Source organism: Arachis hypogaea, chromosome 2 (genome assembly GCF_003086295.3).
Source record: "Arachis hypogaea cultivar Tifrunner chromosome 2, arahy.Tifrunner.gnm2.J5K5, whole genome shotgun sequence".
NCBI classification, from domain to species: Eukaryota; Viridiplantae; Streptophyta; class Magnoliopsida; order Fabales; family Fabaceae; genus Arachis; species Arachis hypogaea.
The window spans coordinates 3,115,888-3,134,428 of NC_092037.1; the positions used below are offsets into that span (position 1 = coordinate 3,115,888).

An 18,541-nucleotide genomic window follows, 5' to 3' on the forward strand; every position below is an offset into this window, starting at 1 on the left:
CCTTACTTACTTCGGCTATCTCCTTCAATTTCTCCAATGGCTCTGATCTCCTCACTTGGTAACTGTGATACACAGCTTGAATTCAAATGGCAGCATCAACATCTGATAAAGCCTTTCTCTCCTATCCGCCTTCATCAGTTGGCTTACTAGCCTCTTCCATCATCTTCTCTGCTCCATTTTGTGCCTTCTTTTCTTCAGTATCTCCAACTGAACAATTCTCATCTGCACCCTTGTCTCCATCGGTCTTATTGTCAGTCACCTGAATGGTTTCCTCTTTTGGTTGAACTTCCTTGCTGATGTATGCTACATTCGGAAGGCTTGAATCCGGCTGCGCTGCGCTACAATGCAGAGAATGAGAGACACTATATATAGCAAAGGTCACCTAACAGCCTAACGGCTAGTTATCAAATATAATAGCATAACAGCAACTAACCTATTGCTAACTACCATTTTCATTCTCTTCACTAATAAAGACATCACTGAATTCTTTGCTGCCGGTTCAAGAGTAAGACAGGCTGCTTCTGCCATGAATCTGTGATATAATATTGATCCCATTCTCATAAGTTTAGCATGTATGTATGCATGTCAGTTTGTTAGTTAGTTAGCAGAAAGATATCTTGCTTGTAATTCAATTTCAAACATACCCAATGTACCATCCATCCTAAGGTGTAATGCAAGTTTATGAGTACATCGGAAGTGCATTATTAGTTTATTGTTGTGTTCATTTAGAAGAGATGACGGCCAAATGACTTAGAGAAGCAATGATGTTTGTGGTTGCTGGAAGCTGGCATGGAATACAAATGCTTCAGCAGGTAGTGTACATATATGGTCATGTTGTTTCAATTCTCTTTGAACACCAACTGACCATGAAGTTCTAAACATTAAACATCTGTGTAGTTTGCAGGGATAAACTGCACTCCTCAAATTCTTCAAGAGACGGGTGTTGAAACACTTAAAGATATTGGCATTAGCTCCAAATCTACATCATTCCTAATCAGTGCTGTCACAACCTTGTTGATTCTTCCTGGTATAGCTTTAAGCATGAGGCTCATAGATATCTCAGGAAGAAGGTACGCTTTTCTTTTTTTTTTTTTTTTGGTTTGGCAGTTTAATACCTGTTTAGTTGTGTATTTCTGTTATCATTTTGAAGACACTCTGGAGATCTCAAAATTTAACCCTTCAAATTGGCCACCAGAGTTGGCTAAATACTTGCTTCATGAAATGGAAGGTTCAAATATGTTTTAGGATAGTTTGAAAAAAGTATACTTTTTAAGCATCTTTCTATTTGCTTCTATTTGTTGTCTACTTGTCAAAAACAGATTCCTTAATATGCAGGCAACTACGACTCGCTGCGATTCCTGTGTTGATAGTCTCGGTTATGCTTTTGTTTCTGGTGCTTTAAGATGGCCTATGGACCAATTCCAAACTTACTCTGCTCTGAGATTTTTCCAACAAGGGTGTGCGGCCTCTGCTAGCTATATGCGCTCTAGTGTTATGGATTGGAAGCATAATTGTCACATACACACTGCCTGTGATGCTCAGCTCAATCGGACTCGCCGGTTTCTTTGGCATATATGCTGTTGCTTGTTACAACTCCTGGATATTTGTGTTCCTGGAGGTTCCAGAAACAAAGGGCATGCTTCTGCCAAGAATCTGTGACAAAATATTGATCTCATTCTCATGAGTTCAGCGTGTATGCATGCATGTCAGTTAGTTAGAGAAAGATATCTTGGTTGTAATTCAATTTCAAACGTATATGCACCATCCTTCTTAAGGTGGAATGCAAGTTTATGATTACTTAATTAGCTTGATTTATATGCACCTTATCACAAAATGATGTCTCAGTCTTTTTCACTAATTAAAGAAACCAATAATGCAGCATTTACTAATATACGTTTAAAATTAAATAATAAAAATATAATTATAAAAATTTGATAGGAATAATGAAAGAAGAAAAATGAAAAAAATAAATTGTGTCTCTTGTTAGTATTTCTGAACACGATGTTTGTGTTCATATCTATCTCATCTGTTAAACAGAGAAATTTTTTGTCTTTGGTGTATCCAACATTTGAGATTTTTTTTAGATGTATTGAACAAATGGATGATTCAAATTTATTGTTTCTACTATCTTCTGTAGGTAGCTTGTGTACATGTTGAGATGTAATCCTATACATTGACTATATTTCTTCATTTAGTTCTAAGTTCATTTCAGGTGGTAATTAAGCTGAATTGATGTGTTGGGAACCAGAAACTGTGTATCTCATTTTGGCTTCATGTTATTGAAAAGCAAAGATGATGGAGAAAGTTGAAGTGGCACTTATCATTGAAAAGCTTTTGTTGTTGTTGGTATATTTCTCGGTTTCTCTCTATAATTTTATTTTTGCTTTTTTGCATAGAGAAAAAATAAATGATAGCTTGATTTGTGGAAAGAAAAGTTATAAAATGGTCTTTCTGTCTTGCCAATTCTTTGTGAGCCAGCTGTTATTTGAAAGATTCATGTCGGATAGTAAAAGGAAGCAGCATGCATGAGATGTATAAGCCTTCAAAATAGAAGGATCAAAATTAAACCAATGATCCAACATTGTGTTCATGAGGTTTTCACATATCTGCATTACTAAAAATGGTATAAAAAATAAACAAGAAAAGAGAGAATGTAGAACAATAAGCGTGTGTGGCTTTTGTGATGACAAACACTTCTTGTAATGTTTTTTAATTTGTGTTTCAGGGGATACGTTGAGGATTAAGCAGCAATTGCCATGAGAGCATTGCAGTTCTGGACAGAATCTTGAATTGCAGTTTCAGTAAAGAAAAAGCAACAGAAATGCAGAGTCATTTATGACTTCTACCTTTTTTCATATATATATATATAAGATAAAAAGATAACTGATGTCATTATGAAAGTTAGATATCCTTTTATCTTATCATCCAGAAACTCTATACTTAACTGAATTTGCAATGTATTAAAGATATGCCTTTGATTTGATGTATCTTTCAGTGACAAGCAATAAGTGTGAGCTGAATGATTGGAAGGAGCAAATCTTCATCTCAAATTAAAGAACTGCTGTGTGATGCAATGTAGATTTGAGCAAATCTTTAGACTGCCTTTACCATGTGTGTTGTTCAACTGGCAAATCTGGGGTGAGAATATTGATATGATTTTCTTTCTCCCCTGAAATGATCTCTACAAGGATATATTATTGAAAAGTAAGCATAATGGATTATGTTAACCTTATTCATGCATTAGAGCGTCAATTTAAACACTGAATTTCTCAATGATTGGACTGCACTTGTATTTAAAAACTTTTTGTAGTGTTGAAAATGTGACATTTGTTTATCACCATCTGCATCTACATTGCCACAAGCTCATTCTAGTACCAGTTTGAGCCTACCACTATAGCAAAATCATTTTCTTAAGTAATCTGCAACGGACCTGCAATTATCAAGCATCATGACCTTAACCAGTTCTAATCTGACTGCTCAAAGAATTGCATCAACTATGCAATCATTTAGCTTCGTTGTTGCTTGGAAATTTTCTTTAAAGGGGATGATAACAATTACCATGAAACAAAAATTGAAACACTGGGAATATCCTTTTTCCATGTATCCAACATTTGAGATTTGTTTTTAGATGTATTAAACAAATGGATGAATTAAATTTACTTTTTTAGTGTTTTTACTATCTTCTGCAGGTGGCTTGTGTTCCAGATGTAATCCTATACATTGGCTATATATCTTCATTTAATTCTAAGATCATTTGAGGTGGTAATTAAGCTGGATTAAGGTGTTGGGAACCAGATACTGTGTTTTCTGATTTTTGCTTAATGTTATTAAAAAGCAACGACATGATGGAGAAAGTTAGAGTAGTGGCACTTATGATTGAAAAGCTTTTGTTGTTGTAGGTATATTTCTCTATTCGTTGCTATAATTTTATTTTTGCTATTTTCCACAGAGAAAAAGTAAATGATAGCTTAAAAGGAATCAGCATGCATGAGGTGTATAAGCTTTCAAAATAGAAGGATCACGTTGTTGCTGTGTAATCATTTTTAACCATATATTGAATCATTGGATAAAGTCAATATTATTAGATGCATATAATAAGCTATTCTAATACCAAGAGTAAATGTTCTGTACATATATTAAGCTGCGGTGGAATTCAAATTATTCAACAAGTATTGTGATAGAATATTTGATCTTTTGGACTTAATTAAAGAGGTTATTGCCATGTAAAGTGAGTGTATTATGTATATTGAAGTCATCACCAAATTCTTTGCTGTTGGTGCAAGAGTAAGACAGTCTGCTTCTGCCATGAATCTGTGACATAATATTGATCTCATTCTTATGAGTTTAGCGTGTATACATGCATGTCGTATTAAACTACCCTTCCACCTTATTCCATGACAACAATAGAGAAGTCTCGCAGCCCACAAATGCAGGCCAACAGAATACATAAATTCAACGTGATAAAACCATGAAAAAATGATATAAGAAAAGATGAAGAATATTGTATTTTTTTTTTAAGAAAAAATCCACCTGAAATAGAATGGTATAAACATAGAAGTCGAACTAATTGTTCCATTATGTACAATTGCAATTTCAGTAGCATAAAAATTTAACTATCAGTTATCAACACAGATCCGAACACATCACAACACTTAAACATTATATGAATCTGGAGCTCAAGACATGGAAAAAGCGAACCCTAAAGCCGCGATCGGCATTGACTTCCACCACTCCCTGTTGTTCTTGTAATCGTCGGAGGGTAAGACCACATTGAGTTTCTTTTGTGGTTTGGTAACAATAACCTCGTTGTGGTCGACGCTGCTGTCACGACGATCCTTTGTGATGCGGCCACTGGACGGTGGACACTTTGATAGCTTCTTCTTATTAGTAGTTGGATGTGGACAGTAGCACGATTTTAATTTGGTGAAGAACTTCTTCATCTTTGAATGTGGAATTGAATTGTTTGTGGATAGTAGCTCTGATACCATGATAAAACTATAAAAGAACCAGATAAGAAAAAATGAAAAATATTGTACTTTATATTTCTTGATTGATTGAATTGTATTGTAAATTATGAAGGCAAAACTAAATATATAGAGAGCATTGGCTTATGAAAGATAAAAGCAAATAAAGATAAGATAAGAACAGATAAAGATAAGATAAAGATAAGATAAGATAATAAAAGTTAAAATTGCAATTGAATTTATGTCTGTTGGGCTGCATTTGTGGGCTGTGAGACTTTATTATTATCATGGGTTAAGGTAAAAGATTAGTTTAATGTGTCAATTAGTTTGTTAGTTAGTTAGAAAAAAGATATCTTGCTTAGTTCAATTTTGAACATGTTTATTGTACCATCATTCTTAAGGTGGAATGCAAGTTTATGATTACCTTGATTTATATGCACTTCATCACAAAACAATGTCTCTGTCTTTTCCGCATGCAGCATTTACTATTATACGCTTGAAATTAAACTATTTTATCTTTTTTAATAAAAAAAGTGCTCTCATTTTTATTCTTTTTTTTTTTTGTGCATCACGGCCACGCACACTTAAATATAGTATATGATAAATTAAAGCAAAGTGGCGGCAGCACATAAAACATAACTAAGAGGATCTTCCAGGCTACCAGAAACTGAAAAAGAAGAAGTAATTAATGGAAACCATGGTGTGCCTTCGGCCACTTAATACCATTTTTCCAACTTTCAATATCCATAGCAAAATCTGGTATTCATGTATGTTGTCTCCTTTTTCATATCAACACCAAGAAACATTCAAACGCTATCTATGCCTCATCATCAAATATTTTCCCAGAAGTTGCTAAGCTATTATATGATGCATAAGTAAATGAATACATGTTTTGGTTCTAAAAAATGCACTTAATTTTGTATTCCAAATGCGCACTGTTTACTCATACTCAACCAATTTAGTTGCTCAAAATACACATGATTAGGAGGTATGATATTGTGTGATACAATATTATTTTTCCTATATCAAATGCCTTAGAGAAGCTTTTGTGTTGGAAGATTCATGTAGGATCGTGGAACCAGCATGAATTGTACAAGTAGCTTTCAAAATAAAAGGATCAAGTTATATTGTTGTGTAATCTTTTTTACCATAAATTGAATCATTGGATAAAAATAATAGTATTAGATGCCTATAGTAGTAAGTTATTCTAATATCAAGAGAAAAGGTTCTGTAATAATAACAATTTCTTTGTTTCTGGATTTGGAAACGTTATCAAACAGATTTCCCAAGGTGATGAAGGAATGTGGCTAATGCGGTCAACATTCAAAGAATATGCTTTCCACATTTGAAACATGAAATAGTCATTGGAAGGAGAAGTTGCAGTGATGCCATCAGCAACAATTTCATTCCTATCAACTTTTTGGTTTTTCCATTTTTGTGATGACAAACACTTTATGTCTTGAAATGTTTATTTTTTTGGTGTCTTGAGAGGGTTTTCCACGTTAAAATTTTGCTGTCTTGTCTCTATTTTTATTTTTTTGGTTTCTGTTATTCGATTACTGTCACTGTTTTATGTTTTGTTATGGCAATTATTTTCTCAATCAACTATTCATATTGAGGAGGTATTTGCCAATTTCGGACTATAACTAATTATATTATGAATTGTAATTTTACCAGATTTTTAACTCATGACTTGAAAATGATATGCAAAGTACTTCTTTTCCAAAACAGAAGAAAGAAAATACTTACACAATTTTATGTGAGATACAATCTATGCATTCATAAGATTTCATGAGAAATATAATAATTATTGCCTCAGAGGATTCCTGTTTTCTAAAAAGGTGTTTCTTAAGAAATATCTTGTACAAAAGATTAATCTTAAGGCTAGGAACAAACACACGGAACTAAACTTGAAGAGAAATTCTAGAAAGAATTACAGAGAACAAGGAATTTCTGAAGTAAAAATGAAATGAATTCAAGCTCTCTATAGTAGTGCGTTGGTACCATTATGCTAAGAATGAAAATCCATAATAGCACTGATTCACAGGAAGATAATTGTTTTAGCCTAATTTCATCTCAGCGGGCTTTCACATGAGTTATAATGTCTGTGTATATAATTCTAGTTCTATAACTTCAATGAATTTTGAGGTTATTATTTTATTTAAAAAAAATCCTAAAAATAAACTTTATTTTAATACGTATGAATATACTTTTCTTACTAAAAAACGTTTTGCAAAAGTGTTTCCTATGGTTAGTATACGCTTAATGAAAATTTTTCAAGGCAAGTTTTCAAGTTACTGAACTTACCCGCCATTCGAATTCACAGAGGTTTTCTTCTTCACCTTCCTTCGTCTCTCGCCTTCGCCAACACTCATCATCTCCGTCTAGTGAGCTCACCGTCGCAGCTCACAATCGTCGTCTCGCGCGCTCACCGTCGCTGCTCCCAATCGTCGCAAGCTTCCTTGGCTCATCATCGTAGCTCACATCGTCGCCTCGTCGCTCACCATCGTGCACTCACTAGATAATCATTCTCTGATTCACTATCTATCTTCTCTTTCTTGCTCATTACCTCACTTCTTCTCTCGTTTCAGTGTCGAAGAAGGTATGTTTCTGATTGTTAGGGTTCTAGGTTCTGATTGTTAGAGAAGGTATATTTAACTGCATTTTATATATAATTAAGTGCTGGATTTGAGAATTTTGTGGTATAAATAACTGAATGCCCTGGTTTAGATGGTCAAACTCGTAAGGAATTGTATATTTCAGTGGAGGTGGAATAATTGAGGAAAAACATATATATAATGAAAAGTGAAAAGTGCCTTTTTGATTAAACACCCAGTCCGATTCAATACTCTTTCAAATGTCGTGATTCATTGTTGTGCAACCTGCAGGTAGCTGAAGTGAGACAGAGAGTTTCTAACATGGCAGGGGTTACGAAAGAGGAAGTTCGAATTGTGGCATCTTCCTATCGAATTTGTCCTTTAGGGGCTCATATTGATCACCAGGTACTTAAGTATATGTCTTTCTATTATGACAGTACAATTTTAACTCAATGATTGATCTTGAACACAAGTTTTATCAGAGACGTGATTAAGCAATGCATAGCAGAGCTGTTTACTTATTCAATTTCCTGGCAGCTTTCTCATGTAATTTCCCCTGAAATTCGAATGTGTTCTATTCCACTGTTTGATAAATGGTCCTTGGGATTTTATCTTGTATGTGCTACTTTTTCAGGAGATTTTGAAGAGCAAGTTCGGTTCAGGTTTATCAGTGATTATAAAGTCTTGTTGTTTTCTCCTAAGTATTTTGTTGAAGTTTTCACCCCATCACTTGTAAAATTATCCTGTCAGCTGCATTCACTCGGATGTGTGCCACTTCTGTGGAAACAATTAGTCTTACAACTTGGGCCTAGTGTCAATTGTGATACTAACTAGCTCGATGCCATTTCAACTGTCAGTTATGATCTTGTTTTATTCTCATTTTCATTGTTGTATCTTTTCTTACCTTCACTTTATATTAAAAACCTTGTTTGGCTAGGGATTTCTATGTATATCCTTGCTGCCTACTCCAATTATGCATTTTTTTTATTAATAATATGCTGAGTTACTTATCCAAAAGTGGGGAAAAAATAATTTTCTGCAGACTGAACTGAAGCAATGAGGCTTGGTATCAATGGACCTTGGATCACCAAATCATATCTTGAAATGATCCTTGATAAAAAAAGGTTGGATTTGGATGCACTTTGACTTTGTTTTTTTTTTTTTTTTGCACTCTATGACTTCTCAATTAATTGAGTTATTTTTTATTGTTTGATATTATTTCTTGTTATATGCTGATGAGTGATGACTGCTTCAATAGGATAATTGTTTTGAGGATGATGAGCCAATTGGCTAAGCATAACTTAACAAAAGCAGATTATATTAATTATCAAGATAAGAAGAAGCTCAATTTCCTTGATGATCTGAGTCATGCTAAACCTGATATTGTTTTCTTTTTACCACTTACAGGTGTTTCTCATCATAAGAAGGCGCGTGGTTGTTTTTGATAAAATCCTACAAAACATGTACACAAGGATTAACAGCTTCAATTTTTCAAAAAAAATTTTACTAATATAAGATTATCTGCTTGCTTCAGAATTGTCTGAATTGGTTAAATGTGAAACTCTATCTCATGTATCAATGTAATATAAACATTGTTAATTGTTAAGTTTTGTTATCTTTTTCTTGCATATGAGTGATTATTATTTTTCTTCTTCGGTCATAAATTTTGATATTTGAACTTTTATGAACTTGTTATGTATTATTTTTTCAGAAATGCCTTCCTCGATGCTGATTGGTCACTGATTGAGAAGACTGAAGACTAGAAGAAATACATTTGTGCCTGGAAGTCAAAGGCACTGCAATCATTGCACCAAAACCAATTCGCGCGACTCCTGACCTTGTTACCGGAGGATTTGTCTCAGCCATGGACTCGGTCCCTCAACTGATCAAATGGCTATTTGCTCGCAAAACCTCTATTAAATTGTCTTTGTAAAGTTCTAGTCCAAACACAGTAGGAGGGGGAGGGGGGGTGGAGGGGGAGGAGAGTTACCCAGAAGAGCTTGTTCCGCATTCTGTATTATACATTTATTTTTATTATACAATATTTGATTAATTTAATTAAAAATACAGAATTATAGAATTATATATATGAATTTAAGAAGCCTAGCCTCTGAGAATATTGGCAATGTCTGAATAGGCATTTTTCACTAAAGCGTCTCCAAAACAAGAAAACGTAGCCTTTGATAAAGGCTTTTTTTTCATTTTTAGCTATACTTTTCAAGATTTACTGAATGAGTGGATTTTTTTTAGTAACAAATCCTAATTGAATATAAAAACATGTGCATAAAAATTAAATTATTTTAAGATTTATTTATTTTCTCACTTTATTTACTTATTTAAACTTAACAAAATTAGTTAATAATGTGATTTTTCTAATAAAATCTTGACTTTAAATTTTCGTTTTACATTAAGAAATATATCTTTTACAAAACAAATTTAAATCAATTTTTGATTAGAAGGCAGGCAGTGGAGGAAGAGTTTGTTTCATAATTAAATCAAGAACTAAAAAATAACTACCAAAGACAACAAATCCCACATTATCATCATTCTTTAAATTCTTAGCTCAAGAATGGAACGCTTCATCAAGCCATTTCTGGCCTCAGCCTAAGTCCCTGCCTCTGCCTGTAAGCCTTTTTTGCTTTCAACTCATACGCTTCTTCATTGGCTTTCATCTCTTTCGAGTTTGAAGAGTTGCTGCTATTAACTTCACCTCATCAAGCTAGGAAAGAAGCTCCACATCCTATTAGAATACTTTCTTTATTTAGTTAAAAGTTTCCAAATTTACATTATACAAAAATTAAAAGATTTTAAAATAAAATTTTGAAGATGAAATTTTTCTGGATTTTATCCACAATTTAATGTAATCTAAACCACTTTAATTTAAGAAGTGAAGCTTATATTAAATGTAATCCTTGTGGAAGTTCCCTTAATTTAATTTAATCTAAACAACTCTAATCTAAAATGAGGATTCTATAAATGTGTTATTAAAGGATTAAACCAAACGAAAGAAACTCTCCAAGAAACCAAGAAGAAGAACAAAGAAACTAAGAAGAAGAAGGGAAGACTTACAGAACGCAGGAATGATTGCAGAGGAAATAGATGACGCAGCAATAATTGAAGAGGAGCTAAATGCTCTTTTAATGATGGATACCAAGGAGATGAAGATGATGGAAGATCTGTTTGCCTCGGGCTTGGACGACAATCAACAGCTGCATTCTTGGGATAACACTCTTTCAAACATGGATATGGAGTATAACCCAGAAAAGATGAAAGAGGAACTGGAAGCTTTTTTCATGATGGATACGAAAGAGAACTGGGAGGAGACGGAAGCTACCAAGCATTCTCAGCCTCAGCTCCAGCCGCATACAACGAACTTTGAAGAGCAATGTGCTATTGAAGTCGGTGTTAATCAACCACGTGGGCTAGAATCTCCGCCTCTGCCTCTGCCTCTGCCTCAGCTAGAATCTCCACCTCAGCCTACCTCCCAGTCTCTGCCTCTGCCTCTGCCTCAGCTAGAATCTCCGCTTCAGTCTCAGCATCAATCCAAGTCGCAGACGGATATAAGCAAGATGACAGAGCAGTTTTTCAATGACACTTGGGGTTATCAACCACCGTTAGAGATGATTGCCGCAGTGGGTGGTCATCAACAACCTCAGGTCTGGACTTGGGAGGAGAACAAAGCCTTTGAGTCGGTTATCGCAAGTTGTTTCCAGGATGCTATACACAATCACTGGAAAACCGTGGCTGCTCGCCTCCCTGGAAAGACTCCGGCACAGCTGCAAGAGCGATTCTTGAAACTGATGACCGACGTTAATGCTATCAAAAACGGTAATCCTGAGAACATGAACATCATGATACCTCTGCCTGCTACCCCATTGGAACACAGCCTTCTTTCCATTCCCGTCGTCAATGCAACACCACCACCACCACCTCCACCGCCTCATTGGACGCACCATCAGCATCACAGGTTGCTCCTTTAAATATTTTCATTCTCTTTTTATTTCTTTATTTATTTTTTTTCCCATACAGATATATGGATACCCTGTTTTTCTGTAATGTAAATATATCTTGGTAATTTATCATGGTAGGATGGAGGTAATGGCGCCAGCGGCAGACATGCCAGTGCCAATGCATATTACCTTACTCTCATCATCAATGTCAGGGGCAAGAAGAGAGCAAAACCAACATGCCAACAGCAACATAATCCAACATGAACCTTTACATGCGGCTTCTAGTAACAACAATAAACGGCAACAAACAGTTCATTGGACTTTACAAGAGCACAAGTATGTGTTCGTCGTTTAAAGCTCAGAGAGAACTTTCCTATAAATTCTGCTAATCATTCATTATATCAAACTATCTCTTTTGCAGGTTGTTTCTCCAAGGCTACGAAGAATTAGGAAAACAATGGTCAAAAATTTCAAGTGAATATGTTAAAACAAGAACTTATTCACAAGTTGTTAGTCACTCTCAAAAATTCTTTAAACGCCAGGAGAAAAGAGCTAGAGGAGAAAATCTAGGAAGAAAGAGTATGCTTGACATAACTGATTATAGTACGTGGTTTTTTCACTAATCTAAAAATTATTTAATTTGTTACTCTAAACTCTTTGAATTATTTAATCATGATAGTTATCTTATTTTAATTAATATTTTATGTAGGAACTATAATATAATATGTGTATTTTATTGGACCAAAGAAAATTTACGAAAAGAGGAGGAGACTACTCAAGCAAAAAGTTTTAGTAGTATATTTAGTTTGGTTTAATTATTACCTTAATTATTTTTCTTTTCTAAAATGTGAATGTATGCCAATTTAACATTAGTAGAGGGTAGCATATGGCTTAGTTTGATTAATAGTGTAGAAATATTGGTATGTATAGAACAATGGTGTAAGTATTGAAATATTTGATCCCCTAGCTCTCTTGCTCTAATGGCAATGCCGAAGGAGTGGTGGGCTAGGTCCTATCTAAAGTCTCGATGGCTTTGCCGAAGGAACTTTACATGGAACAATGTATCTTTTTAAATAATTATTAGTTTAAAATATATTAATTTAAGTGAAAATTCTTTGAAAGTTTTTTATGATAGAATATAGAATATTTTATATATAATTTTTATCATAAATATTATATACAAACTAAAAATTAGGAGTGTTCACGGTACAGTTTGGTTCGGTTTTTTAATAAAAAGTCATTTGATCCCATGTTATATTAATAGTACGGTTCGATTTGGTTCGGTTTTTTTATTAAGCCCATCCGAACCAAACCAAACCAATTAAATTCGGTTTAGTTCGGTTCGGCTTGTTCGGTTTTTAAATTATTTTGAAAACCTTTCCTATTCTAATCATCAAATCATATCTAGGATACTAAAATAATTAACAATTTTGCAAAATCAGTAGATACAGATGGAACAATGATCAACTTATAAATCACTAACAAATTCACAGAAGTACAACAAATTAAACTCATTAACAATTTTGTTACAAAAACAGCATATGCTGATAGAACAATAATCAACCTGAACTGAATCAAGAAAATCAAGAAATACAACCAAATTAATTCCAAAAATTTTGCAAAAATGGTGCACCAATTCCAAACTGAATCAAGAAATAGAACCAAACTAAGTAAAAAATACAACCAAACTAATTCCAAAAATGTTCATGTATGTGGTGCACCAATTCCACAAATTCTTCCATTCACCTAAGGTGTATATATCCGCCTGCAGCACAAGTAAACCCAAGAATTACATAAAATGGTTTCAAACAGATCATATGCAACAGAGGTTATGAAAAAGTATAAAATAAATGGTCAGAATCATATAATGGTGAATCTTTTACACCTTCTCATCAATCTTAGGCCATCCTTGTTCAATTTCAGGAGCTTCTCATCAATCATATAATGGTGAACAGCTTCGTGAATGTCAGCTTCGTGAACAGCTTCCAAAGTCTTCCTCTAAACTAAAAAGTTCAGAATCAACCCTAAACCAGAATTTCCCTAAATCAAAACAGAACAAAAATTTTAAAATTAAAAAACTAAATCAGAATCAACAACTCAACCATAGAATCAAGAACACGCCAACCACAAATAAATTAAACAATGATCAAGAGCAGAAACACAACAAATAAAGAGCAACAAATAATAATAATATAGCAATAGTACAAAATCAAGAGCAGAAACACAACAACAAATAAAATAAAAATAGAACAACAAATAAAATGAACAATGATCAGTGAACCAGCAATCAGAACAATGAATCAATAACAAGTAAAGCAATAAAACAATAGAACAGGATGGATGGATGTTCCGTTGTGCTCAATAACTGTCTAATCTATATCAACTACTTATTTGTTCTTATAATTATGCATTATGAGTTTGGATCAAAGAACATCTAAATCACAGGATTATTATGTTGATGACAATAACTTTTCTTTGTTCTTGTTCACCATAAACAACTACCCTATGTTGGCTCTCTACCCTTTTTTTTATGTTGAACCTTTAAATTCCTTTTCTAGTGAATAGAAGAATCTAACAATGATGAAGTTAGTTCAGAGACTGAAGAGCGGTATGATAAATATTTAAATAATTACATACCTAACTCGGAGGCAACCACCCAAAACAAGGAAGAGCTTTCTATGTTAATTGTTAAGGACATCCTCTGAGCTTGAACATTGAACCATGAACAGTGAACAACATAACAACAATCAGAATCAATTTCAGGAAATCAACAAGAAGTAAATTAAACCATGAACAACAATCAGACGCAATTTCAGTAAATCAACAACAAATAAATTAAACCATGAACAAAAACCAGCAACAAATATATACTGAAATGGAAATTGAACAACAATATACAAAAATCAACAACAAATTAAACCAAGAACAAAAATCAGCAACAAATATACACTGAAACAGAAATTGAACAACAATGAATCAATGATTATTGAACAGAAATTGAATACCTGAATTGGAGGCTCCATATCTGATTTGACTCGGTGGCTGGGTGGCAGGTGCTGTCCGCGTCTCCGCGAGACCAGAAACGATGCTGTGGGTGGCGGCGGGGGTGGTGCTGGCTCCGCGACGATGGTGTTGGCTGGTGCTGTCCGCGAGGAGGTGCTGGGACGAAGGGTTCGGCGGTGCTGTGTGAAAGACTGGAAGGGTTCGGCGGCGCTGGGAGGTGGTGAGAGGAAGGGGTTCGTCGGCGCAGGGAGATGGTGGGAGGAAGCGGTTCACGCAAGTTGGGAGTGGGTTTCGAGAGTAGAGAGCGCAGAGTGAATGTGAGGGTTGGCGGCTAGCCGGCTAGGTTAGGTCATGTTGTGGGGGGTGGGGGAGGGTTGGTTTTGTTTTTGAACCGGTTCGGTTAGGGTTTTCATTGTCAGAACCGAAAATCGAACCGAACCGCAATAAAAACAGCAAAACACAATTTTTTCGATTTTTTCGGTTTTTGGTTTTTTCGATTCGGTCAATCGGTTTTGTTCGGTCCGGATCGATTTTGAACACCCCTACTAATAATTAGTCACTAAATTAATCATCATATATTATATATAAATACATATATTGTTTAATTTAACTTTGCTTCTTAAAACATATTAATTATATACTGTTAAATGCTAACTAATAAAGTTAGAATGATAACATTCATAATAGCTACAAGTTACAGGAGATGGTTGTTCATTATGATTTCACATTTCTCTTAAATTCTATTCAAATTGATAATGTAAAAATATTAATTTAAAGTAGAATAAGTGTAACTCTTGGCAACCATTTTTTCCTTAAGTTCAGAATAATGCACTTGCTTATGATATACAATGATCACTATTATAACCAAAGTAACTATCATCCAAACCACAATTTTAGAATTCAAACTAAGATTCAAAATACTATCAACACTAATTAAGATGAAATTTCGAAGCCTTTTCCATAATTGAATCTAAGGGGTGTAAGTTATCGAATCGAACTGAAATTTACCGCAAAATCGAGCCGAAATTTACAACAACCGAATAAAAAATCGAAAAAAAATCGATTTTTTTAGTTTTTTTTCGAAGTAAACTGATCGGTTCTGTTCGGTTTTCGGTTAGCTCGGCAGAAACCTAATCAAACCAAACCGAACCAAAGAAGTGGCTTAGTAATGCATTGAAATGGAAATTTTAGACTTAACAAATGTGTTTGTTTTATATTTAGTTGTTGGAATGAATTGAAATTGTGCTGAATTTGAATGTAATGTAATGTTATTTCAGTTTATTGATTGTTTTGAACATCATTTTACTAAGATTAATTTTATATTAGTTAGGATTTAAAAATCGAAAAAACCGACCAAACCAAATTGCTTTTGATTCGGTTCGGTTGTTGTACAGACAGCAAACTGATTGGTTGGTACTCTGTGAAAACTGAATAGATCGGTTCGATTAGTTTTTTATCCAAAACCGAACCAAACCGAACCGATAACACCCCTATTTGAATCAATGTTCTTGTATAAATGGACAAGTAAGTTCATTGAACTATCTCCAAGACCTAGCTCCACTCAGATCAAACAATCAAAGGCTGAGTGAGTAGCTTTACTTTCGTGTAGAATCTGGTGTTAAACCATAGATGAAACAAAATTGTAATATATATATACTAGCGGCTCAACAGGCACTATCAGCCGCTTTTCTTTTTTTTTAAATTATTTTTATTTTTTTGTTAACTAGCGGCTTAACAGGTATGTTTCAACCGCTTTTCTATTATTTTTTAAGAAATTATTTTTATTTTTTTGTTAATATATTATTCCCGTATAAAATTTATTAAATAAGTTTTTTTATTATTTTAATATTAACGTGGCTTTATTTATATTATATTTTGTTAAAATTAAAATTATTATAAATTTTTTTTAAAATGTTAAATTATAAAAACACACAATAAAAAAGTATATATATATATATATATATATATATATATATATATATATATATATATTATCAGAAAAAAGATAGTTCAACAAATAATGATAATAATATTATCTTGATTCAAAAAGATTATATATAAACCAAAATACATATTAATTATTTACAAAAGATCATTTTTATTTAAATTTTATTGATATTTATATTTGTCTTCATCTTTTTTAAATGATAGGCCAAAATATGGATCTAAATCTAAAGAGGCCTTCATTTTCCTATAAATAATAAAAAATAGAAGAAATAAAAATGCTTATTTTTTTCGTTTTTAAATATCAAACTATAAGAATAATTAATAAACAAAATAGAAAAATATAAAAATTATGTACCTGACAAAAATTTTCATAATTCATCATACATTTCCTTATCAATAACTTCTTGAGTCTTGAAAAACTGTCAGATTTATTGACCATAAAAATAACTATATAAATGCTTCAAGATTATTCAATTAAATTGATTTCTTATCATATGGATGAATTCAATTAATTATAGATTTGATAAAATAATTTAAAAATTAAAAATAAAAAAATATTTAAAAATAAATATAAAAATTTTATAAGTTATTTCACTTTTAGGACGTTAAAATTTAAAATTTTAAATTAAATAAGATATTAAAAAATTTATCATGTTGTTATTATGTGTAATAAAATCAAGAAAAATATTTATAAAGTAATTATTTATAAATATTATAAAATTTATTTTTTAATAATGTTTAATTTGAAGCAAAAAAAATTTATATTCAAAGTATTTTTTAATTTTATATTCAGAATTTTAATAGATAAAAAAATATTTTATTTTTTAAATTTTATTTTTAATTTATTAAATTATCTTTAATTTTATTACTTTTTAAATTATTAATTTATACTTTTATTATATCTTCTTATTGTATCACACACTATTATTTTCTCTTACTATTATTTTCTATATCACACACTATTATTGTCTTGTTTTCCTTCTCATTTTTTTCTTCTCCTCTCACCTTTTCTCCATTCGATCGTAATTAATAATCATCAAATACCATTATCACAACTTTTAATATTGTCTATTAATCTAAAGGTGGCAGTACAACTTTGCTAAAAAAAATTAGATGTGTATTGCTAGAATTAACAAAAAAGTAGATTCTGTTGCACTTTAAAGTCTAAGATCAAAGCCAAAACACCTTTTGTATATGATGAAGAATAGGAAATTAAAGATATTGAAATGAAGACCGCTGATACAATGACCGGTGAATAAAATTGACTTGCCTTAGAATTTTGCTTTATACATGTAGTAATTTATTGGTTAGCAACATATCTTTAAATAGAGCTTCAATTCGCAATAGATTAATCCTTAATCTATCAGACTAGGAAATATTGTGGGTCCGTGGGTAACCAAAAAATTGACTTGCCTCTTGCTAGAGGTTGAGATTGAAAAAGAAGGTTCCTGTGTGAAAAAAATGAAGATGGGTTAAAGAGTCAACTTATCTATCTATCTATTTATATCAAATTATATAATTAAATAAGCTTGTGTCATATTGCTTGTCCTATTTGTGTCACCTAAATAATTTTTCAACTAGAATAAGACTCATGTGATATGTGGGGCGGTAAATTTTTTCATATTGATTAATCTTGTTTAAGATTTTTTATATTTGTTAAATTGAATAATTAAATAAATAATTAATTTTTGAGAAATTTATTAGTTATAAAATATTCATAAATCAGTTGTGCGAATTTTTTCGTTTGTCAATTGATATAAATTTTGTATTCGAAATTGTGCTAACCGAATAATCACTTAAAATATTATAATATAATAAGTTATATAAAATAAGATTGTGTTGTATTTGTCTCATTTAATGTATTATATAAAATAAAATTCTTTGAACTAAGAAAAACAATGAATTTAAATTTTTTTTGAAAAAGATTGTACCTTTGTATTCACTCACCAATGTTGATGTGAGTGCAACAATTTTTTTGTCCTTTATTTATGTTGTAATTCCTTTGTTTATTTGACATGAGAGATTTCTCCACAACGTGACTTTTAACACGATATTCCTAAAATCATTAGTATTTTTGTAA

The 18,541-nt window shown here is 32.4% G+C and overlaps 1 protein-coding gene and 1 long non-coding RNA gene across 4 annotated transcripts; one reads left to right on the forward strand and one right to left on the reverse strand.

Moving 5' to 3' along the window:
* The first annotated feature begins 7,185 nt into the window (after positions 1-7,185).
* On the forward strand, positions 7,186-9,626 carry LOC112733140 (uncharacterized). 3 transcript variants are annotated; one of them, XR_011870277.1, is made up of 4 exons: positions 7,186-7,566; positions 7,853-7,966; positions 8,604-8,685; positions 9,273-9,626. It is a non-coding gene; the product is annotated as an uncharacterized lncRNA (long non-coding RNA). The 3 variants fall into 3 exon arrangements; XR_011870278.1 differs by having other exon boundaries at positions 7,197-7,612; XR_011870276.1 differs by lacking the exon at positions 7,186-7,566 and having other exon boundaries at positions 7,762-7,966.
* Positions 9,627-12,957: 3,331 nt separating this feature from the next.
* On the reverse strand, positions 12,958-16,048 carry LOC112762457 (uncharacterized). Its single transcript, XM_025808294.2, has 5 exons — positions 15,989-16,048; positions 14,517-14,853; positions 14,149-14,217; positions 13,397-13,551; positions 12,958-13,276 (listed from the first exon to the last, which is right to left on the reverse strand). The coding sequence occupies exons 1-4, from the start codon at positions 16,046-16,048 to the stop codon at positions 13,478-13,480; spliced, it is 540 nt and encodes a 179-aa protein (XP_025664079.1). The 3' UTR covers positions 12,958-13,276; positions 13,397-13,477.
* Positions 16,049-18,541: the final 2,493 nt, after the last annotated feature.